The 24,773-nt window shown below is 41.0% G+C and overlaps 1 protein-coding gene across 1 annotated transcript in view; it reads right to left on the reverse strand.

Annotated features, from left to right (window-relative positions):
- The window catches only part of GALNT1 (polypeptide N-acetylgalactosaminyltransferase 1), a 67,336-nt gene extending 47,601 nt beyond the window's left edge, over positions 1-19,735 (reverse strand). The window contains exons 1-2 of the mRNA XM_052660345.1: positions 19,597-19,735; positions 9,061-9,235 (exon numbers count right to left, since the gene is read on the reverse strand). Coding sequence (XP_052516305.1) covers positions 9,061-9,235; positions 19,597-19,735 — 314 coding nt within the window. The remainder of the gene's footprint in view (positions 1-9,060; positions 9,236-19,596) is intronic.
- Positions 19,736-24,773: the final 5,038 nt, after the last annotated feature.

The raw sequence follows: 24,773 nt of genomic DNA on the forward strand, positions 1-24,773 counted from the left end.
CTCTGCATGAATATCTCATCCACTGGAGCTGGACAAACATAAACTGGTGAAACCACAGTGGGAGCAATTTTTTAAAAAACCCTATGAAATTTAAAGTGCATTCCTCTCAGCACAATTATTTCGTATCTCTGTGAAACTGACCATAATCCATGGTAACAAATACATTTTACAGTAATCCAGAACACGTATTACTGAAACAATGATTAATGAAAAATAAACTTATTACATGAAACATACTCTGATATCTTCTATTTCACTAATTAAAACGCTAACAGGTACTCACATTGTGTATGAAATACCATTAAAAAAAAACAACGAACTTAAGGCCTAAGGTTTTCTAAATTGATCTCATATCTAATATATCTCATATATTAATAGCCGAAGGGTCATGACCTGCAATTTAGGTATTTTTATTTGTTTTAATTTGCTTTATTTTTCGGCTGTATCACCCAGCACGTGGGATCACAGCTCCCCACCCAGGGATCAAACTTGTGCCCCTCCACTGGAAGCTCCGAGTCTTAGCCACTGGACCACCAGAGAAGCCCCAGAGCCTACATTCGGAGAGCACTGTTTCAGAGAAAACTTCTACATCTGTACAAGAGGTGTAACGACACGTTGGCTTAAAAAGGATAGGTACAGATACTTTGTGACTTTAAAGTAAAAGCGCAATCAGTTAACTGTGATGCATATTCACACAATGGACTGCTACAAAGCAGTTAAAATGAATAACCTAGAACTACATGCAATGACACAGCCAAACTTCAAAATCAAAGCTTAAACAAAAACAATTTTAAAGTTGTAGAAGAATATGTACATATGCTGTACTAGCATTTGCTAAAACTATGAAACTGTACTATGTATTATTCAGGCAGGTAGACAGGAAGACATGCAGCAACGATAAATGCAAAAAATCAGACCTATAGTTAGGGAGGAATGGAATATAACTGGGGAGGGATACACAAATGGTTTCAACTGTAGCAGTAAAGCTTTACTGCTAAAAACAAAATATGAAGAGAATATGGCAACTTATTGAAATTCAATAAAGTTAGGGGTTGGTACAAAGCTTTGTTATCTCCTACAGCTTTCTGAATGTTTAGACCATTTCATTCAAAAAGATTAATACTTAAGAGACCACCAGTAAAAATGGAAAATGCAAAAGAAAAAAACTTCAAGTATTTTAAAACATATTTTTTTTAACTATATCATGTATGTCTTAGGGCAACAGATAAACAATCAGGGAGCTCACTAGACTTGTAAAACAAAAAAATTTACATTTCATGAAGCAGGTGGAAAACCACCCTCTAAGAGGATACACAGATACAAAGAGTAAGATTTGGGACTTCACTCGTAGCCCAGTGGTTAAGAATATGCCTCCCAAAGTCGGGGATGCAGGTTCAGTCCCTGCTTAGGGAACTAAGATCCCACATGCCGAGGGGCAACTAAGCCCACACGCTCTAGAGCCCACGCACCCCAACCAGAAAAGCCCACTCACTGCAGTGAAGACTCAGCACCGCCAAAACAACAACAAAGAGTAATAATTACATTACAATACTGTTCACAAAATCTTACTTAACTCAAAATATCCATCAGCCTTGGAACTACTATTTACAGAATTATAACAAAGTTACTGCAAACACGTGGAAGAATACAAAACGGTAGGTCTTAAAAACTGTAAGCAGAGCAATTTTCAGAAGTTCATCAAAATCATCTAAAAGAACCTTATCTGAAATGAGAAAACAGAATTCTGCAGATTTTGATCTGTTTCCAGAATTTTATCTAATATTAGGAGGAATAGTTAACAAAATGGGGGGGGGGGGGGAACTTTCCAGTAATTAGGTCGAGAAAGAAGGGAATCAGAAGTCAGAAGACCTAGATTCGAGCCTGATTCAATTGTCCTGGGCTACAGCAATCTCTCTGAGGCACTTACCAGCAGCCTGCCACATGGGACTGATAATTTTTTAAACCAAATTAAAATTACTTAAAAAACTAGAAAGATGAAAAAGCTATTGTTATACTAAACATCTCAGAAATATTTCCATGAATAAACAAGTAAATTGCAGGGTTTTATGTCTATATTTTTAAGAAGTCAGAAAACAATGGCAAGCAGTTAGTAATTAGGAATTTAACAAATAAAAGAAATTCAAAAGAATAGCTGAAAGACAGCCTAAGAGTTCTCCCTGGAAGTAGAACAGAAAGATGAGAAAAGATAAAAATAAAAGGGACTAAGAGAATCAATGCAAGCAGTCCAAAGCCTGGCTAATAGGAGTTTCAATGAGAGAACACAGACTGATGGGACGTATCATTTGCATGCTTAGTAGCTTCTAACTCTTTAAGACCCTTTGGACTACAGCCCTCCAGGCTCCTCTGTTCATGGGATTCTCGAGGCAAGAATACTGGAATGGGTTGCCACTTCCTACTCCAGGGGATCTTCCCAACCCAGGGACTGAACCGGCATCTCCCAAGTCTCCTGCATTGGCAGGAGGATTCTTTACCACTGAGCCACCTGGGAAGCCCAATGAGACATATAATAGACCTGCCTAATAAGCCACAACTCACTTGACTTCAAGGATATTGGCACAAAACACCTTTAACTTATCAATCTACAGGGAAGAGAGGAACAATCAATGGTACCAGTGATGCAATTAGCAAAATGCAGGCTCAGGAAGAACATAAGACACTGTGAAAGTGAATGAGTCACTCAGTCGTGTCCAACTCTTTGCGATCCTATGGACTATACAGTCCATGGAATTCTCTAAGCCAGAATACTGGAGTGGGTAACCTGTCCCTTCTCCAGGGGATCTTCCCAACCCAGGGATCAAACCCAGGTCTTCTGCATTACAGGCTGATTCTTTACCAGCTGAGCCACAAGGGAAGCCCATAAGACACTTTACCTGGTCTTCAAATAATAAACCATGAGGGTAAAAAAGAAGAGGGAACCTACAGACTGAGAAAAACTTGAGAGAGATACCTACCAGTTGCAATCCTGATACAAACACTATTAAAAAGGGAAATATATGACATAACTAGGAAATGTAAATACTAACTGGGTATTTCAGGTTACCAAGGAATCACTCACTATTAACATATTTTGAGGTATGAAAAATGATACCATGATTTCTCTTTTTTCTCCCCGATTCTATGAGTCCCATCTTTCAGAGATAAATACTGTAATATTTACAAATGGTATGTCTTTGTCTGGGGCTGGGGAATCTGCTTCTCATCTCACTCACCTGATTGATCTCCCAAATCCACAAACCGTGTGGGCTTCTCCAAAGCACCACTCCTCTCATGTCAGCTGGCTGACCCCAGTCACTGATCCAAGTGAGAATAAAAGACCAAACTGGAAACCACAGTGTATTTTATAACCTCCCCTTCATGGATCACAGCTTTTTTTGTGGCAAAAAGGCTTGCATGACTCAGTGAAGCTATGAGCCATGCCTTGCAGGGCCACCCAAGACGGATAGGTCATAGTGAATACTTCTAACAAAATGTGGTCCACTGGAGGAGGAAATGGCAACCCAATCCAATACTCTCGCTGCAAGAATTCCATGAACAGTATGAACAGGCAGAAAGATATGACACTGGAAGATGACACTCCATCACTTGTACTGTGTCCTGCTGGTCATACAGACAAACCCTGGCACAACAGAGAAAGAGACATCCAGAGAGGAAATACCAGGAGATGGAGACTGTTGCGGGACATCTTAGAGGATATAAATGAGGCTACCCAACAGAACTTTCAGAAATTATTGAAGCAAGGTGATGAATACATTAGGGTTCACATTATTTTCTCTATTTTGTATATATTTGAAAATTTCCATAATAAAAAGCTTTTCAGAATGTTTTTAAACAAAGAAGAAAAGCACACAGATGGAATAAGAAGGTTTAAGGGAAAAAAAGGCTCTTCAGCGGTAGCAGTGCTGTGCCACTTCCACCTGGAAGCAGCCTCGTCCCACAGAGACCCAGTGGTTGCCAAAAAGACTGTTTTAGCAGCTGGACTAGCAATCCAGCACAAAGCAAGTGTTTTTCAAGTCTGAGAGTTCTCATTAAGCCCCAAATCTGGTGTACAAGCATTAAGTATCACATCATTGAAACACTGATCTCATCATCATAAAGTTGTTCACTCTGCAAAAACTAGCGCTTATAATACAATTTAAAACTACTCATTAATAAAAGTATCTTCAAGAACCACATAAAAGACTTTTAAAAAACATTTAATAAAACATATTGATAGCAGTGATGCATTTAGGGGAATTATCAAAGTACAAAAATAACTCTCCTATAAACAGTAATAGTTAAGGTTCTTTTAAACATCACTGAATCTGAGACTCCCCTGAGAAACCTAGCTTGCTTCAATAACTGTTAAATTATTCAGAAAGTACAGTTTGTGAAAATCTAAGTTTATAATGACGCTTCTTTTGATTGATGTCCACCTAACCCGTTTGCTAGATGAACAGATACTCTCCAGACCCTTAGTTTAGTTTTTATAGGCACAGTATCCAACGGTTTCCTTATTCTGACTTCATTCAAACCTGTGCCATGTAATGATAAACCATGACTGCCTTCTGTGAACAATTTTTAAAAAAATTTTCCCTGGAGTATCTTTTCATGTGTTTGTTAGCCATCTGTATGTCTTCTTTGGAGAAATGTTTGTTTAGGTCTTTTTCCCACTTTTTGATTGGGTTGTTTTTCAAATGGTATTGACTTGTCTGAGCAGCTTGTATACTTTGGAAATTAATCCTTTGTCAGTTGTTTCATTTGCTATTTTCTCCCATTCTGAGGGTTGTCTTTTCACCTTGTTATAGTTTGCTCTGCTGTGCAAAAGCTTTTAAATTTAATTAGGTTCCACTAGTTTATTTTTGTGTTTATTCCTATTACTCTATGAGGTGGGTCATAGAGGATCCTGCTGTGATTTATATCACAGAGTGTTCTGTTTTCCTCTTCAGAGTTTTACAGTTTCTGGTCTTACATTTAGGTCTTTAATCCATTTTGAGTTTATCTTTGTGTATGGTGTTAGAAAGTTCTCTAATTTCGTTCTTTTACATATAGCTGTCCAGTTTTCCCAGCACCACTTACTGAAGAGGCAATCTTTGTCCCACTGTAATATTCTTGCCTCCTTCTGTCTAATATCCTTGACTCCTTGCCTCCAAAAATATGGTACCCATAGGCATGTAGGTTTATCTCTGGGCTATCTTGTTCCATTGGTCTATATTTCTATTTTTGTGCCAGTACCATACTGTCTTGATGACTGTAGCTTTGTGGTATAGTCTGAAGTCAGGAAGGTTGATTTCTCCAGCTCCATTCTTCTTTCTCAAGATTGCTTTGGCTATTTGGGTCTTCTGTGTTTCATTATGAATTGTGAAATTTTTTGTTCCACTTCTGTGAAAAATGCCATTGGTAATTTGATAGGGATCACACTGAATGTGTAGACTGCATTTGGCAGTACAGTTATTTTCACAATATTGACTCCCTGGAGTTAATGAGTTTTTTTTTTTCTTCTTGTGATAGTTTTCTATGTAATTATTACGAATTCTCCATTGCCTTCTCCAGTGGACCATGTTTTGTCAGAACTCTCCACCATGACCCAACTGTCTTGGGTGGCCCTGTACTGCATGGTTCATAGTTTCATTGAGTTACTCAAGGCTGTGATCCATGTGATCATTTTGGTTAGTTTTCTGTGACTGTTGTTTTCATTCTGGAGGCTGTGGAATTGCATTCTTGCTTTTCCTATCTGTTTTCTGATGGATGAGGATAAGAGGCTTGTGTAAGCTTCTTGATGGGAGGGACTGGCTGTTGGGAAAACACATCTTGCTCTGGTGGGCAGGGTCATGCTCAGTAAATCTTCAATCCAATTTTCTGCTGGATGGGGCTGTGCTCCCTCCCTGTACTTTGGCCTGAGGTGGACCAGTCCTGGAGTCTGCAGTGTCCATGACAGAAATAGAGGCTCTGTGATAGGGCTAATGGCAAGAGGACTTATGTCAACAGGCCATGCCTCCCAGGACTGCTGCTGCCAGCACCCCTGACCAGAAGGCAGGCCACTGTTGGTTCATGCCTCTGCAGGAGACAAAACATGGTCCACTGGAGAAGAGAATGACAAACCACTTCAGTATTCTTGCCTTGAGAACCCCATCAACAGTATGAAAAAAAGCTAAAAAGATGTGGAACTGGAAGATGGGCACTGTCCCTGCAGGTCAGTAGGTGTCCAATACTCTACTGGGAAGAGCAGAGAAATAGCTCCAGAAAGAGTGAAGAGGCTGAGCCAAAGTGCAAATAATGCCCAGGTGTGGATGTATGTGGTGGTGAAAGTAAAGTCTGATGCTGTAAAGAACAATACGGCACAGGAACTTGGAATGTTAGGTCCGTGAATCGAGGTAAATTGGATGTGTTCAAACAGGAGATGGCAAGAGTGAACATTGACATTTAAGAATCAGTGAATTAAAATGGATGGGAATGGGCAAATTTAATTCAGATGACCATTATATCTACTAGTGTGGGCAACAATCCCTTAGAAGAAATGGAGTAGCCTTCCCAGTCAACAGGAGTTCAAACTGCAGTGCTTGGGTGCAATCTCAAAAACAAAAGAATGATCTTGGTTCATTTGCAAGGTAAACCATTCAACATCACAGTAATCCAAGTCTATACCTCAATCACTAATGCCACAAAAGCTGAAGTCGAACAGTTCTATGAAACAACAAGTCCTTCTAGAACTAACAGCAAAAAGAGATATCCTTTTCATTATAGGGGACTGAAATGCAAAAGTAGGAAGTCAAGAGATACCTGGAGTAACAAGGAAGTCTGGAGTACAAATGAAGAAGGGCAAAGGCTAATAGAGTTGTGCCAAGAGAATTCACTGGTCATAGCAAACACCCTCTTCTGGCAACACCAGAGACGACTCTACACATGGACATCACCAGATGGTCAATACTGAAATCAGAATGACTGTATTTTTTGCAGCCAATAATGGAGAAGCTCTATACAGTCAGCAAAAACAAGACCTGGAGCTGACTGCAGCTCAGATCGTAAGCTCCTTATTGCAAAATTCAGACTTCAATTGAAGAAAGTAGGGAAAACCACCAGGCCATTCAGGTATGACCTAAATCAAATCTCTTATGATTTATACAGTGGAAGTGATAAACAGATGCAAGGGATTAGATCTGATAGACAAGAGTGCCTGAGGAACTATGGATGGAGGTTTGAAACACCGTACAAGAGGTGGTGATCAAAATCATCCCCCAGGAAAAAGAAATGCAAGAAAGCAAAATGCAAGAAAGCCTCCTGTCTTAGGAGGCCTTTCCAACAACTGAGAAAAGAAGAGAAGTGAAAAGCAAAGGAAAAAGTTAATGGATATACCCAACTGAATGCAGAGTTCCAAAGAAGAGCAAGGAGAAATGTCAACCTTCTTAAGTGAACAATGCAAAGAAATAAAACAATAAAATAGGAAAGACTATACATCTCTTCAAGAAAATCAGAGATACCAAGAGAACATTCCATGCAAAAATGGGCAAAACAAAGGACAGGAATAGGGCCTAACAGAGGCAGAAGAGATTACGAAGAGGTGGCAAGAATACACAGCAGACTGGTACAAAAGAGGGTTTAATGTTCTGGATAATCACGATGGTGTGGAGACTCACCTACAGACAGACATCCTGGAGTGTGAAGTCAAGTGGGCCTTAGGAAGTATTACTACGAACAAAGCTAGTGGAGGTGATGGAATTCTAACTAAATAGTCAGTCTTTGCTTCCTCCAAGCTGCTTAAAGTTCTGAACTACACTTTCCATGTTTGAGAGTATTCTGTGATATCTAGTATTTCTTGGTTATCTATCATTAAAAATGGAAGGCCAAAAAACTGACTGTAAGCTCTCAGTGTGTGAGGCTTTCTGACTATGAGTCTCCTTCATTGGCGTTATCAGGCTGCCGTCACTGAATTGGAGAGTCTCTGATGTCAGTGTCTGCAGTTGTTTTCCTTTTCTTTAGGGCTAGTCCAATTCTGTTGAAAAAGATCTTCGAATCTCTTGCCTGGAGGGATAAAGTTCAGCTGCTGGCATTACTGTGAGCCACAGAAGGCAAGGTGGCCAAGGGGGTCTCAACAGCTAGAATGTTTACTTTATCCACTTTTCTCTGTACAGTTCCTTTCCTTTTAACAGCACCCGTTGCCCTCTAGTCCAGGTATCTTGTATCATATGGCACAGCTGGACATTAGGTGCTGACAGGAGTGTAAGTTAGTACAACCATCTTAGAAAAATGTGCTAAAGCTATGTAAGTGTATACCCTATTCCTTTCCCCAATATATACACCAAATAGAAGTGAGAGCCTAGGTCTTCCTAAAACATTCACAGAAATATCACCATAGCCTTTATTCATAATAGTGAAAAAGTGGAAACCACCCAAATATCTATCAGTGTGTAAGTTATGGTATATTCACGTAATAAACCACCACACTGCCATGGAAAACAGTTTCTGATACACGCAACAACATGGATCTCAGAGATACCAGACTATAAACAGTATAGATTCATCTATAAAAAGCTCAAAGAAAGACAAAGCTAATCTATGTTTAGAGATCAAAACAATGGCTGCCCCTGGGGTTGGGAGTACTGACCCGAAAGGAACATAGGAGAACTTTTAGAGGTGATGAAAATGTTCTATAATTTGATTTGGATGATGATTAGACAAGATAACATGTATGTAGCAATTCACTAATTTGTATGCTTAGGCCTGTATACTTCACTGTTTTAAGATACACACACCTTAAAATGATCCTTTATAAAATTGATTATATAAATGCGTTGGTAATAATGAGGTTTAAAATCCCTACTAAATCCATCAAGACAAACAATTATCTTTCAAAGCCTAAAACACATGGTCCCAATGATCTCTAGAACTTGAGATATTATTTTATCAGCATTTAATTATTTCTTAAGTGGGGGGTGGTGGTAAGCAGTAACTCAGCGATGTAACATTCATTTCAAGAATAGTCAACACTGAAGTGCAATTTACTGAGAATTCAAAATATACTTTTCATTCACATTAAATACTATCAGGACCACACTAGGTACTTACCCTTCTAACCTAACATCTGGTAAAGATCTGTTGAGTGCAATCATCTCACTTGCCATTAAATTGAACTGGTTGATTTTAAACATCTCTTTCATCTTTTCTTGATCCTCTTTAGGAATGACGACTGGTTTCCCCATTTCTCCAGGACCTTCATGAGGCTTTTGTACTGGCTCTAGAACTAAGAATAAGGAGGAAACTTAACGAACATTGATTTTATAGCAATTAATTCATGTTTCTGTTGAATAACATTTATGTTTGAACTATGCCCTCAACAACCAGAGCCACCCCTGAGGCCATCCTCCCTCTACCAATCTGAGACACAGCCTAGGGGCTGCCCTGTCCCCTGCTTCCACCCTGTGCCCTGACTCCAGACCTTCTCACCATGCACGACTCACCTGAATCACTGCATGGCCTTGGCACTCCCATCTCGAATATTGTGGCCACAGTAACTTCTCTAAAGCATAGTCTTCACTGTGCTATTCCCATGGTCTCTGGGAGTCTGATCTCTTTAACAAGAAATTTAAGCTTCCAAACCTCCCCCCTGCTGGGCTCTCGGCTTCCCAGCCCCCAGATGCTCACCCTCCCTCGGGCAGCACCTCCTGCTCTCCCCTCGGTGCCTCACGTCTACTTGCATCGGGGCCTTTGCTCACACTGGCCTCCTCCCTTGGCACCTCCCACCTCTACCTGTGCAACACCAAACCCACACTAGTCCTTCAGGGCCCAGCTAAGATGGCTTCTCTCCTGCAGCTTTTCTGCACCTCTCTCAGGTGACAGCTTACTACTTCTGACCACATCATTTCATCCAGGGCTCTATGTCTCTAATCAAATGTTGCTGTTGTTTAGACGCTCAGTCATGTCCGACTCTTTGCAACCCCATGGACTGTAGCCCGCCAGGCTCCTCTCTCTGTTCATGAGATTTCCCAGGCAAGAATACTGGAGTGGGTTGCCACTCCCTTCTCCAGGGGATTGTCCCAACCCGGGGATCAAAACTGCATCTCCTGCACTGGCAGGAAGATTCTCTATCACTGAGCCACCAGGAAAGTCCCTCTAATAAACAGCTCTCCCTAATATGATTGCTAAACATGCCTATGACACCCCAGCTAGCTAGATTATGATTTCTTTTTTAGCTGGAGTTTTTTGTTTATTCATGTACCTTCTGTGGAGTTTAGCAGTGTTTAATAGGCATTTTATAACTATATGCTAAATTAATACATAAGTACAAGTGTTATTCAAAATAAATAAAAATGAAATCCTAGAATTAACAATAGTAGACATTATAATAAGCATTATGCAAGGTGGAACATCAAGAAATGTAATTCTAATCAGAAGTAATGTTTTCTCTTAACATAGACTTGTTCCTCAGTATCCACAAGGGCCTAGTTCCAAGACTACTGTCACCCCGCCCTGTGGATACCGAAATCCGCAGATGTGCAAATCCTTTATATAAAAAGGTATGTGATACAATCACCCCTCTGCATAATCCACAGATACGGAGGACTGGCTTTATTAGTAAAAAGAAGAATATTTCTGACCAGCAAATCCCAAATCTTGTTCCTAGTTATGTACTTTTGAGATATTAAAAAGTGTTCCAAGAAAAACGTGTTCTAGAATATATTAAATTTGAAAAAATTGTGTTAAACTTCCCACCTAAAAGGGATGGATAGAGAATGAGGTGAGGGTAAGAATGGGATGAAACTGTTTATACATTATTTTTTAAGCTGAAAGTTTTATTCTCCTGCAGTGTGTTTTTAAGGCATCCCCCCAAAGTCTCTGGATGGAAATGTCTGAAGACATCGCGGCAGTAGATGAACCAGGAGTTCTCTTCAGACAGGCTTTGTCTGACCAAGAACAGCTCCTGTCGGCAAAGCTAGACTACAGGATGACTGTCCAGTGCAGGTACAAAGCAACCTATCTATACCAGAGGTGCAGAATATTACTCACTATGCCTTCAACATAAAACATAAACAGAACATAAAATCTGTTTTAAAGAACTATCAAGGAAAAAATGGTGTATAATAATTGTCCCCATTCTCAGAACTTAGAAACTGTGATTTCAGGAAGGAAGTTAAAATATTAGGAAATAACTTGAAAAATCATAGGAAACTCCTGTAATACAATTTTAAAAAACAAATCCTATCTAATGTTTGCCAAATAAGCTCTTTAAATATAAGAATTTTAAAAAAATTCTCAGTGACAAAAATGTTCAATGACAAATATAATAAAAACTATAAGTACAGAAACATAATGCTCATATAAACTTTTAAAATGTAAAAACCATAAATTATTAAACTCTCGGAGTCAATTCCTACCTACCTGTCTCTGAAAATAAAGAGCAATGAACAGATTTGGGGATTGGGACACTCAGGGGTCAGTACAAAGCACTGGAGTTCTGGAAGTCACACTTACCTTTTGTGGCGGCACAGACAAATAAAGAGTAGGTGGGAGACATCTAGTGGCCCCAGTTATAAATATCCTTCAGTTACCTGTGCCCTATTTTAGTATAAGATGTTGCTTTAAAGAAAAGTTAAAATGGAAACATTCTCACACTGCTCAGTCTTTAAATTTTTAATTGAGTATTAAGTTATACAGAACACCATCTGTAACATATTTTTGCCTGGGGCAAGGTGAGGTAGAGTAGATTCTGAATGTAATCAAGTCCCTGGACCCACTTATCAATTCACAGGAAATACTACTGGGGACAGAGGTCTGAATGTAATCAAGTCCCTGGACCCACTTATCAATTCACAGGAAATACTACTGGGGACAGAGGACATGATTTAAAAAAAACATTAACGGAATGAAATCCTGACTGTGGAAAACTGGAGAAAAGAAAACAGATTCTTCTTCTTCAACAACAACCAACAAAGCGGGGTGGGGAGGACAAAAAGAAAGAGGTACCACGTATCTATGCACGAGACTAGCTTCGCATCGACAGCTGCTGAAGACATGATGGGTGTGTGGAAGTTGCTCAGTCATGTCTGACCCTTTGTAACTCCATGGATTATACAATCCATGGAATTCTCCAGGCCAGAATACTGGAGTGGTAGCCATCTGGTAACCCGTCTCCAGATGATGGGTATATGGGAGATCAATTTCTCTAATTTTGTTTATGTTTCAAATTTTCCATGAGGATTGAGGGAGTATGAAGGAGCATTCAATAAATTACAGTAAGAACTAGTAAGACTAGTAAGTATAAACTTGATTGCTTATAGCCTAAAAGACTGTATGATCAGAAAATTAAAATCCTGCCCCATCATAGTGAACTCCAGCCTGGAAGTCTTAAAGAATTGGGCAAAACTGTATAACATACAAAATCTTCCTGGCTACAATACTTTACAAATTTGATCAGCTGGTACTTATTAACAACCTGAGTATCTAGTGTAATACCCACATCACATACTTTAACCTACTGATACATGTGAGTTTTCAGAGCCACATTTAAAATGACCATTAATCAAAAGTCTTGTGACTACTACTTACAAAACCCCCACAACACCTAAAATTAAAATTATAATATCCCAAAGAATTAAAGGGGGACCAGTAAACTAACCCATTCCAGTACTCTTGCCTGGAAAATCCCATGGATGGAGGAGCCTGGTAGGCTGCAGTCCATGGGGTCACTAGGAGTTGGACACGACTGAGCAACTTCACTTTCACTTTTATGCATTGGAGAAGGAAATGGCAACCCACTGCAGTATTCTTGCCTGGAGAATCACAGGGACTGAGGAGCCTGTTGGGCTGCCATCTATGGGGTCGCACAGAGTTGGACACAACTGAAGTGACTTAGCAGCAGCAGTAAACTAATTTTCTTTGGCAAAGATGCCAGGATAAAATGCAACTAGTTAATGAATATTTTTATTACTAACACACTTGCAAAAAGCAACTAACAAAAAAGACAGTATTAACTTCCCTTGTTTTCTACTTACCAGTCTTTCATGTAAATTAAAAAAGAAATCAGTGAAACTTGTTTGAAAGCAATGGAAGTGGGTTTGGATATTATCATTTTCCTGAACTGAAAAAAATACTTTCTTTGGCATAAAATTTCAGATGTAGATCATTTCTAAGAATAAAATCAGCTTTGACAAGGAGGTAACTAAGTGTTGTTCTGAAATATTATGTGAAAACATAATACTAACATTTTATTGTATACTTCAGCTAAACTTCATCTACATGACAAGGTAGAGAAGTTTCATTTCTTAGAAAATTTAACTGTAAAAAAAAAAACAACTACAAGTTCACTCTGACTGCTGCCAAATGAGATTTACATATACAAACCACATGACATACCTTAGCTTTAATACATCTTACAAATTTCTACAATATGTATTTTCTCATGGAAGTAGAATAAACCCTGGTGGCTCAGTCATAAAGAATCTGTCTGCAGTGCAGGAGACCCAGATTCGACCCCTGGGTCAGGAAGATCCCCTGGTGAAGGGAATGGCTGCCCACTCCAGTATTCTTACTTGGAGAATTCCACGGACAGAGGAGTCTGGTGGGCTATAGTTCATGGGGTCACAAAAAGTCTGACATGACTGACTGACTAACACTTCCACTTTTTCCCCACTTTTTCAAAGTTACAGGATATCCATTTGGGAAGATAAAAAGCTAAAAGCATTTCTCCCAAACAATTTTCTTAGGCGATCATAATTTTTCCTGTTTTTATGCACTATATTTCACTTACTTCAAAATATTTTCCCCATATTTTAATATCTCTGAAATTGGGACTTGGCTTACAATGATAATTGAAGTGTTTCTGCTTCCTTAGTGTTATATAAAATAGTATTATATAAACAAAGCAAATTATCTAATTTTTTAACATTAAAATATTATTGCATATAACAAAATTCATTGATAACTCTCTGCTACCTCAATACCTGTCAGTTTTAACCCTTATTCCAATTTTATATTCAATTCATTTGTAATGTGTACAAATAAAACTCTAAATACACTAAAAGTCTGTTAATAGTTTCTGAAAGCCTTTATTAACAATATTTTAAAGTTTTTAATCATCTAAAGTTTCTTCTATAAAATATGTTCTCAAAGTCTTCCTAATGTGACAACTGAAATAATTCTAGCATAAGCACGTAAAAACTTGAATAATCAGTATTTTAGTAATCTGAAAATCATGTACTGAGCTGGCATAAAGGATTAATTCCTACTTGAAAATTTATCTGTAAAAATACTGAATGTTCTATGCAACATCCAAATCCATAAATTGAATGAGTTAATTCCAACAAGGCAGAGGAGTTGCAAAAATACTCCTAAGACATAACTTGTACTAATTTTATTTTTCCAAAGGCAATTTTATCTAATTCTCTAGTGAAAGAAGAATTTTCCTATTCTCAGAGAGTCTGGTGTATAAAACACAAGTAAATATAAAACTATGAGAGAGAACTGCTCCAGAATATAAAACAAAACAGAATAAAATCAACCCTGTGTAATCACCAGACAGGCCTGCTGGTACCTGATGTAGGTAAGTAGCGAGTACATGTAAGGCCCTAGGATAATCTGATGAACATTATCATAGGGATAATGAATCCATTCTGCTTAACTGCACACAACAGTATAAAGAACAGAATTCGGTAAATTTTACCAAATTGGCGCTGTAAAGCAGTTCAGAAAGGAGGTCCTTATAATACTGAGACAACTGCTCTAGAGTGTCGTATCTGCTCATTGTTTGTTTTAATTTGGTTTTTCAAATGCCACAGAGAATGAAATGACACCCCACTCCAATACTCTTGCCTGGCAAATCCCATGGACGGAGGAGCCTGGTGGGCTGCAGTCCATGGGGTCGCTAAGAGTCGGACACGACTGAGCAACTTCTCTTTCACTTTTCACTTTCATGCATTGGAGAAGGAAATGGCAACCCACTCCAGTGTTCTTGCCTGGAGAATCCCAGGGATGGGGGAGCCCGGTGGGCTGCCGTCTATGGGGTCGCACAGAGTCGGACACGACTGAAGCAACTTAGCAGCACAGAGAATGAAGATCCTGGAGACAGAAGAGACTTATATTCTTCCAGGTCACTGACTGTACCTGCTAATTCCACTAAGAAGGTCTACATCCTTCATGCCATTGCCTGTCAACCCTCTCCCAGCTACTTTAGTGAAAGATCTCTTCATTGGCACCACAATCTCTCAGCAGCCATATATTGAGAGCAGTAACCTTAGGGTTCCTACACTACTTGGGACCTCCTAGTGCCCACTGCACTGAAACGTCCCATCAGAGCCGACTTTTCAAACTGTTCTTGCTTGGCAGCCATTGTCCCCCTTCCCCACTCTTTCCCTTCAATCCTTTGAAACACAGTTTGAAAAATGGATGCTTTAGGGCCCCATCTAGAATCACCGGCCTCTCGTAAGTCTCTCCCTTCAGCTATTAACTCACCTCCTGGCATCGTACTGCTCAGCCTTCTCTCATCCTGCCGCTGCTGACCTCTTTCTCAGTCATCCACACCATCTTGCTATTTCCACATAGTAAGTATCAAGTTTCCTCAACACAGAGGTCCCATTCACCAGACTTAAACCTGACTCTCCTACAAGGCCCATAAGCTCACAACCTCACTCACCTTCATTCTCCTTTTTTCAGGACACGCTGTTGTCTCTCGTGGCTCCACACTGAACTCTCAGACCGTATCTCCTTCACTCTGCACTTCTATACTTTGCATAAAAGCTACTCCTCTTCTCTGATGCTCATGTCACTAGTGGTTTTCAGAAGCGTACTGACCCTAGAATCCTCTTCAAGGATAAATCTTTTCTTATGGTTTTGATACCCCACCGTCTCCTCTGCCGAGAATTTGTTCTTTCAAGTATTACTTCATTCCTTTATATTTTAAACCTCTTCAAAATACATAAAAAATACGTCTGTACACAGAAAACCAACTTTAGCTCCATTCCTTTCTTCTAACTATTGTACTCTCTGTGTGTCGAAGCTCCTAAAAGGATAAGCTACACACCAGTAAATATGAAGTCCACTGGTACTGAAATGGCACTTTCTAGGGTAACAAGACGGAGAAGGCAATGGCACCCCACTCCAGCACTCTTGCCTGGAAAATCCCATGGACCGAGGAGCCTGGTGGGCTGCAGTCCATGGGGTCGCTAAGGGTCGGACACAACTGAATGACTTCACTTTCACTTTCATACATTGGAGAAGGAAGGAAATGGCAACCCACTCCAGTGTTCTTGCCTGGAGAATCCCAGGGACGAGGGAGCCTGGTGGGCTGCCGTCTATGGGGTCACATGGAGTCAGACACGACTGAAGTAATTTAGCAGTAGCAGCAGTAGCAGGGTAACAAGAAACCCCATTAGGAAACATATCACAACCACTTTTTCATCTCAGGTGAAATCCCTGAACATCCATCCATCATGCCTGGATTTCTCCCTCTGGCTTTTCCACTGCCCCTGACTTCCAGAAGCCTTCTCTCCCCTTGCTGACCCTTCGTGATCCTCTCCAACTCTGCCTATCTCTCCCACACACTCCGGAGCCCACAGCGCCACCCCCGTGCTCCACCCCAGCCACACTCTGCTGCAGAACGTGGCCCCCAGCCCCCAGCACCTCCACATGAAATGCTCCAAACACAGCTCGTCCTTCTACCTTCCCACTGGAGCCGCTCTGCCTCTGGGGGCCCTCCTCGGATCAATTTGCCCAAAGACGGAGACCTGAGAGCCACGGGAGGCTTTTCACTTGCGCTCACCTACATTCAGTGACTCTCCCTGCTATGCAGTCTACCATCTACAAACTCCCCATGTGTCACTGTGTGCCCCGCTTTAGTGTGGGCCCCAATAACTTCTCCAAACTCTCCCAGCAGTCTCACAACCAGCCTCAGACGTCTCGCGCTCTCCCACTTCATCAGCCAAGTGGCCACTCTGTTCCGAAAGTCGGGAACCCATCAGGTTACGTGGTCTCTTCTTTGAAATCCTTCGATGGCATGCCTCACCTACAGGATACAGTGCAAAACCCTGGGCATGTTATAAAACGCCTTCTGCGATGTGGTCTCTGCTGACCTCCCAGCCTCGTCTGTGCTCTCTCCTCACGCTTTCCTATCCATCAACTCTGTTCTCTCATGTGCTTATCTTGTGCGTGCTTTTCTCCTTTGCTTGGGATGTATTCCCTTCACCTGTCAAACCTAACAAACACCCATGCACCCTGATACTTTAGCCTGAGCGTTACTTCCCTGCAGCACCTTCTCAGAGGCCTCACGGTGTTCCTTCCTCCCACACACCTCTAGTGTGCTATCTACCATATCACTGAAAGTCGCTCAGTCGTGTCTGACTCTTTGTGATCCCATGAACTATACAGTCCATGGAATTCTCCAGGCCAGAATACGAGTGGGTAGCCTTTCCCTCCTCCAGGGGATCTTCCCAACCCATGGATTGAACCGGGGTCTTCTGCAATGCAGGTGGATTCTTTACCAGCTGAGCCACCAGGGAAGCCCAAGAATACTGGAGTGGGTAGCCTATCCTTTCTCCAGAGGCTCTTCCCGACCCAGGAATTGAACCGGGGTCTTCTGGGAGAAGGAAATGGCAATCCACTCCAGTATTCTTGCCTGGAGAATCCCATGGACAGAGAAGCCTAGTAGGTTACAGTCCACGGGGTCGCAAAGAGTCGGACACGACTGAGCGACTTCACCTCAACTTACCTTCTGCACTGCAGGTGGATTCTTTACCAACTGAGCTATCAGGGAAGCTATCATATCACTACTTGTCTATTATTCTTCCTCTGCTATTGGACTGGGAGTTCCCCAGAGAGACAAACTACTTTGTACTGTTGAAATGTGTATCACTAGCACGTAGCACACTGCCTAGCACACAGCAGTTTACAAAACATTCAAAACATTGGTGAAGACCAAGTGTGTCTTCACCCACTACAGAGGTCCTGGTCTGTCTTATGACTGTGCCTTTGCATTTAAGATAGAATACCATGAGTTCCCACTATAAATGGCAATGGGTTAGGGTGGAATGAGGGGAAGTTAATCTGGTCCATTTGGGAATCTCCCAGTTTTTTAATGGTGAATAGCAATACCTGCCCTCTCATTTAAATGTCAACAGAGTTACAGCTCTAACACCAGTTAAGGAGGCCGGGTCTTGTCACACAACAAACTTACTAAGCAGCAGGTCCTTAAAGGAAATCAGGAAAGTCAACAGATAGGCTGACCTTGTATAAAAGTGTATCGTATTAAAAATTATGGGGAAGATAAAAATTAAAAAGTTAGGGGTTAGCCTAGGTATTACTAAAGTTCAGTATTAGCAACTGAGACTAATTTTAGGCAAATTTCCCATAAAATAAACAGAACTGGTTACATAATGGGGAAGATAAAAATTAAAAAGTTAGGGGTTAGCCTAGGTATTACTAAAGTTCAGCGTTAGCAACTGTGGCTAATTTTAGGCAAATTTCCCATAAAATAAACAGAACTGGTTACATAATCCCATCTATAAAAATTATAGTACATAGGCAAGTAAGTTTTAGATTATAAATTTTAAAGGACCAGGTACCCTCATTATAAAAGTGTAAGATACTTAAATATGGCTGTATATTAAAATAAAACATTTACATATAATTCCTAAAAATAGAACTATTGTTTAGCCAGATATTCTATAACTAACCAGACAGAGTGCATGGCCCAGAATAGCTAAATTACTGACTCACAATGCAAAGTCATTTTCATTTTGTTTAAAAATAAGTAAATAAAAGGAGGCATTTGTTTTTTGGTTTAAACACAGAGTCTAAAACGGAATTTTTCAGGTGTCTCCTTCCTTTTCCACGCCAGAGACTGCAGTGTTCCCAACACAGCACTGATTTTATAGTCTGATCTTTTCATAAGCTCTCCCTAAAAGTGCTAACTGGAGCTATCGACAGCATCAACAAAATGAACTCACCAGACCACATCTACCTAAAATAACTTCTTCCCTCAGGACTGAGATAGGAGGGCTAGAGAACTCTCTCTCTCATGCCTGATAATGCAGTTTTAATGCTCCACTCAGCATTATGATATTAGGCTAATCTCCTGTGCAGTTTTGGTAGTCCCAGCTATGCGATTCCCTACATTATTTGGTAATACGACTTCCAGAAAATTAACTACTTTTAACACTGAACACTGGAGAAGGCTATGGCACCCCACTCCAGTACTCTTGCCTGGAAAATCCCATGGATGGAAGAGTCTGGTGGACTGCAGTCCATGGGGTCGGACACGACTGAGCGACTTCCCTTTCACTTTTCACTTTCATGCATTGGAGAAGGAAATGGCAACCCACTCCAGTGTTCTTGCCTGGAGAATCCCAGGGACAGGGGAGCCTGGTGGGCTTCCATCTATGGGGTCGCACAGAGTCGGACACAACTGAAGCGACTTAGCAGCAGCAGCAGCATACATGACACTTTAATACTGTTAGAAGAACCCACTGGAGAACTGATAGAAATATGATCATCATAGAAAGCCAGGCATTACTATTAATCTAAAGAAATGTTAAAATTCTATAGTTCAAAAATTAGTTATTACAAACAAGTAACACATGTATCAAAACAGGCCCATTATTATAAAGCGTCACTCACCATCCCCAGCAGGAAGTCCTCGCTCTTTTTTCTCATCACATTTGTTGCATTCACTGAAGTAAAGCAGCAGGAACATATCCAAGAGTACCCAAATCAAGGAGGTGGCTAGGACCACCTTGCAGTATGCAAATTTTCTCATGGCACTTTAAGTCAAATGCAAAATTTTAAAATATATATATATATAAATATACAAAGATCATGAAAATTATTCCAATCCAGTTTCATCAGAAATCACTTTCATAACCTACAGACAGAAAAAGAAAAAAGATTAACTAAAAAAATTCAGAACCTAAAGCACAATCGAAAGATTAACTTAATATGCATATGAAATTTTACTATGAAGAATAAGTTTTAAATCAGACTTCAAAAAATACTTGTAAAATATATAAAAACTGATAGTATCAAAAACATGCAAATAACTCCTACAAATCAATATACACAATAAAATAAAAAATGCGTAAATGATGCAAACAAGCACTTTGCAGAAAGGAAACCGGAAGAGCCAATAAACAAGTGAAAATGGGCTCGATTCACTACAATTAAGAAAATGCAAATTAAAACAGTGAGCGACTATCTCATATCCATTAAACACGTGGGGCTTAACTGCCTTCTATTCAACTGCTATATTAAACGCTCAAGTAAAAGCTAAGCCATTAACTGCCACAGGGGTTTAAGAAATCAGTAATTTCCAGTCCATTTCAAACACTCCCATTCAGTTCCATGGTCCAAGGATTTATATGAGCTCTCCCGGCCGCTGTACTACATCAGTTTAACTGGAGTGATTCTTATCCCTCTGTCCCACTGAATCCCATTCTAAAAATGCTAGTCACCAGCCATTCAGAAACAGACTCATGGAAAGCGCAGAAGAAAAGGGCATCAAGAGATCTGAGGCCTGGACTTGGCTCTGACAGCAACTGCATAGACTTCCCAGAACTTTTGCTTCTATGTGCCCCACCCCCACCCCAATCTGTTACAACATCTTGAGAAAACGACTGGAGGGACGGTCACCAAATCTGGGACGGCTAGATCGGAAACACTCCTGGCACGTTGGCACTTGTCTGGGGGCGCACTGGAGCAGCCCTAGGGACCTCAGACGAGGAGTCATCGCGTGGAGCCATGGGCACCAAGGCTCAAAGGCGCGTGTCAGTGCTGACCAGGAGACGGAAGAATCCAGCGCACTTGGGGTGGGTGGAGGAAAGCCAATGTGCAGATGCTCTGAAGGGCTGGGACGCTACAGGGGGCCCAGGAGCTTCTTACAAGGGCAGTTTATGTAGCATGAACCCGGGATAGACCAGAGAGTTTATCTATGAAAAAGATAACAGTTCTCTCCTACCTTATGAAGGGGCTAGCCAGCAACCTGAAAAGCACCCCCAAAATACTAGGTGACACTTGTAACTGTGAAGTATTATTTCTGCTCACCTCTCTGGGGACTGTGATCTCTTGCCTATTGGTCTCCTTCCATCAAACCAACACTCCCCACTTGTACCCTGAGAACAGGGGTGCCACTGTCGGATTCTTGCCTCAAGTCCCTCACGGGGTGAGCAACCACTACTAACTCTAGTGACTGGGGTGAGGGGCAAGGCCTAAAGGATTACAACGCACAGTGTCATGGAACAACAGATCTCTCCAGAGAAGCCGATATACCACATATTTCAAGCCACTTCACGTGCAAGGCTACCTCTCTTGGCTGCTGGTGCGCTATCTGGGATGCAAATGTGGCTCTGTGTTCTCTAAAACCTGCTGATTGTTATTTCTTTCAGAGCTTACAGCCCAGAACACTTAAATGTCTTTATGACTCTGTACCCATCCCTGTTTAATTTTTCCAAGGCAGCACAATTAGATTCTAAAATTGAAGATGAAACACAGTGGGGGGGGGGGGTGTATTTGGAAGGAGAGCGGTACAGAGAAAGCAGGAGGTGCAGGGAGAAAGGAGAATAAAGAAGAAGCGAAAACCTCTGAAACCTTGGGCCAGAGAATCCTCAGATACTAACAATAAAATGCACAAATCATTAAAAAAAAAAAAAAAGACTGGACATTGGACTTAATAAAATCTGCTCTTCAAAAGACAGTTAAATAAAAAACAAGTCACATATGGGGAGAAAATATTTACAAATGACTCATCTGATAAATTACTTGTACCCAGACCACATAAAAAACTCTTCAAATACAGTGTTTAAAAACCCTAGTCCAAAATAATGGGTGAAAAGTTTGAACTGTCACTTCGCCGGAACAGCAATTCAGGTGGTAAACTAGAACAAGAAAAGATTTTCAACATTGTTAGCTACTGTGTGTGTGTACTCAGTCAGATCTGACTCTTTGCAATCCAGGGACTGTGGCTGCCAGGCTCCTCTGTCCATGGGATTCTCCAGGCAAAAATACTGGAACGGGTTACCATTTCCTTCTCCAAGGGATCTTCCCAATCCAAGGATTAAACCCATGTCTCTGTGTCTCCTGCACTGGCAGATGGATTCTTTACCGCTAATGCCACCTACTAGGGAACTGCAAATTAAAAACACAATGAAACACCACTCTGCACCAATATAAACAGCTAAAGGAAAAAAGAAAACTACCAAGTGTTAGCAAGAACTGGACCACTAACACACTGCCAGTGGAATGCAAAATGGTACAGTCTCTCCAGAAAACAAAGAGTTTTTCTCCCATAAGAATCTTACGTAAGAGAAAGGATAATGTACGTCTACACAAAGACTTGTACACAACCTTTGTATCAACTTAATCAAGACCCTCAAAATCTGGAGACAATCCACACGTCTACCACCTGGTGAACGGATAAACAAACTGTGGTACTCTAAACAGTGTAGGACTTCAACCCAGAATCCAGCAATCAAAAAGAACTCTCGGTGTACATGCCACGGCACTGGGGAACCTCACAAGCCTTATGCTAAGTGAAAGTGGTCAGTAGCAAACGGCTGCACTCTGTACACTATATGATTCCATTTATATGCGACAGAAATCAGATCAGCCATTGCCAGGCGCTTGGAACAGTAGGGGACTGGCCTCCAAGGACAGTGAAAACTTGTGATAATGGGAAACCCTCTACTCCCAGCTTGTGGCGGCGGTCATACAACTGTGTCTATCAGTCCTAACGGGTACGACTACACTTAAAAGGGTGAATTTTACTGTACATAATAAATTCAACCTCAATAACCTTAAAAATAGGTAAATACAGAAGAGGTGAGGACCCTTCAAAGAAACAATTTAAATTTTAGGAGGATAACTGTTGTATATTTCTTCAAGTACCTTAAACACTATTACTAATGGGCTAAATACCCTCCCAGTCATTCAGAATAAATCAGCGGTATGTCATGTCTTTTTTTTTTAAGTAATTGTATTATACCTACATATTCTCAGCACTTTTGAAATGAGTTCTGGGTACATGGTTATAGTAGTACAGAACCAAATAAAAATTTTAATACTATTTATTTTTATTTTTGCCTGCGCTAGGCCTTCGTTGCTTTTCGCAGGCTTTCTCTAGCTAGGGTGAGTGGGGGCTACTCTGCGGCGCCTGGGCTTCTCCCTGCGGAGACCTCTCTTGCCGCGGTGCATGGGCTCAGTAGTTGCAGTGCACGGGCTGAGTTGCTCCAAGGCATGTGGAATCTTCCTGGACCAGGGATCAAATCCATGTCCCCTGCACTGACAGGCAGATTCCTATCCACTATACCACCAGGGAAGTCCAGGTATATCATATTTTAAAGCAACTGTAACATCTATTTTTACTCAAATATTTTAATGTCTTAAATGTCCCTACAGGAGGAAAAGACTGAAATGTTTGTAACCATAAAGGGGAAGCATGAGAGGTCTCTGTGGTAATGCCGCTGAGATTCTTTTTTTAATTAAACTAATATGCTCAGCAGACATTCTAACCTCTCTCTCCACCACAACCACCAAGCATACTGTCTTAGACAACCAATGCCTTAATGATCACTTCAAAAGAGGCCTCCTGATATCCACAAAGCTGTGTCAGAATGCCACGTATTGTTTCACACGTTACTACTCTTTAAAGAAGAGAGAAAACAGACACAGGCTGAGGTGCTTCCTGGCTCATGATTCTGACTCTTGCTCTGCCCACCCTACCCCTAGGTCTGGTAACAGACCTAGTCCCATGGGCACAGGACAGCCAAATGAGCTGGCCAGGCCAACCACAGGCCCTCAGCCCTTCACTTCCCGAGTCACAGAGCTGGAAGCCCATGCTAACCTAGTGCTGCAGTCAGCTACACTGCCCGTCGCGGAGAGAGAGCCGACCTGCAGTCCAAGAGGGCGAGCCCAAACGGAGGCACGCAGGACGAGAGGAGGAGGGTCCCGTAGTGACCGAGTCCCTGTCTCTTCTCTGGCTCTAGTGACCACTCAGGAATCCTTCTAATAATCCCTTTTTCCGCTTATGAGAGTTTGAACGGAGTTTCTGACACACACCAGGGATGCGGAAGCGGGGGGATGGGGGGGGCGGTGCAGAGATAGAGGAAACCTAAGGTCAGACAGGCTCTGGTCCACTTCTGAAGTTCCTCTCTACGAGTCAGAACAATTATACATTATGAGGCACACTATGCTACTTGAAAGGACACTGAATTGCTTACAAGTGGAAAAATCTGAGACTTGCTTTTCTTCTAACACTACATTCCTCAAGCCCATTCATGCTGCATGTAGTTGTGGTCAGTTCCTTTTCACCACTGTATAATACTCAATTGGCTTATATCAATGTAATCATACACTATGGGGCTAATCATAGTTTATCCCTTTCATGCTTAATAGGCATGGGGTTATTTCTAGGTTTATGCATGTTTCCTGGTACACATGTGTCAGGGGTCAGCAAACTTCTGCAAAGGGCCAGACAGTAAACATTTTAGGCTTTGCAGGACATAAGATCTCTGTGGCAACCACCTGAATCTGGGGTTGTACCACAAAAGCAGCCGTGATATGTAACCAAGTGAGTGTGACAGTATTCCAATAAAACGAAGCTTATTTATGGACATTAAATTTGAATGTCATGTAATTTTAAAATTATTAATTATGAAATTATTTCTTAACCATTTAAAGATGTTAAAAATCTTTCTTAATTCATGAGTTGTCACAACCCTGATCTAGAGTACATACCTAGGGATACTAGGTCATGAGACTACACATATTTTCAATATGACAACATATGGCAAACTTGTTTTCCCAGA

This window comes from Budorcas taxicolor, chromosome 22 (assembly GCF_023091745.1).
Source record: "Budorcas taxicolor isolate Tak-1 chromosome 22, Takin1.1, whole genome shotgun sequence".
In the NCBI taxonomy this organism is placed as follows: Eukaryota; Metazoa; Chordata; class Mammalia; order Artiodactyla; family Bovidae; genus Budorcas; species Budorcas taxicolor.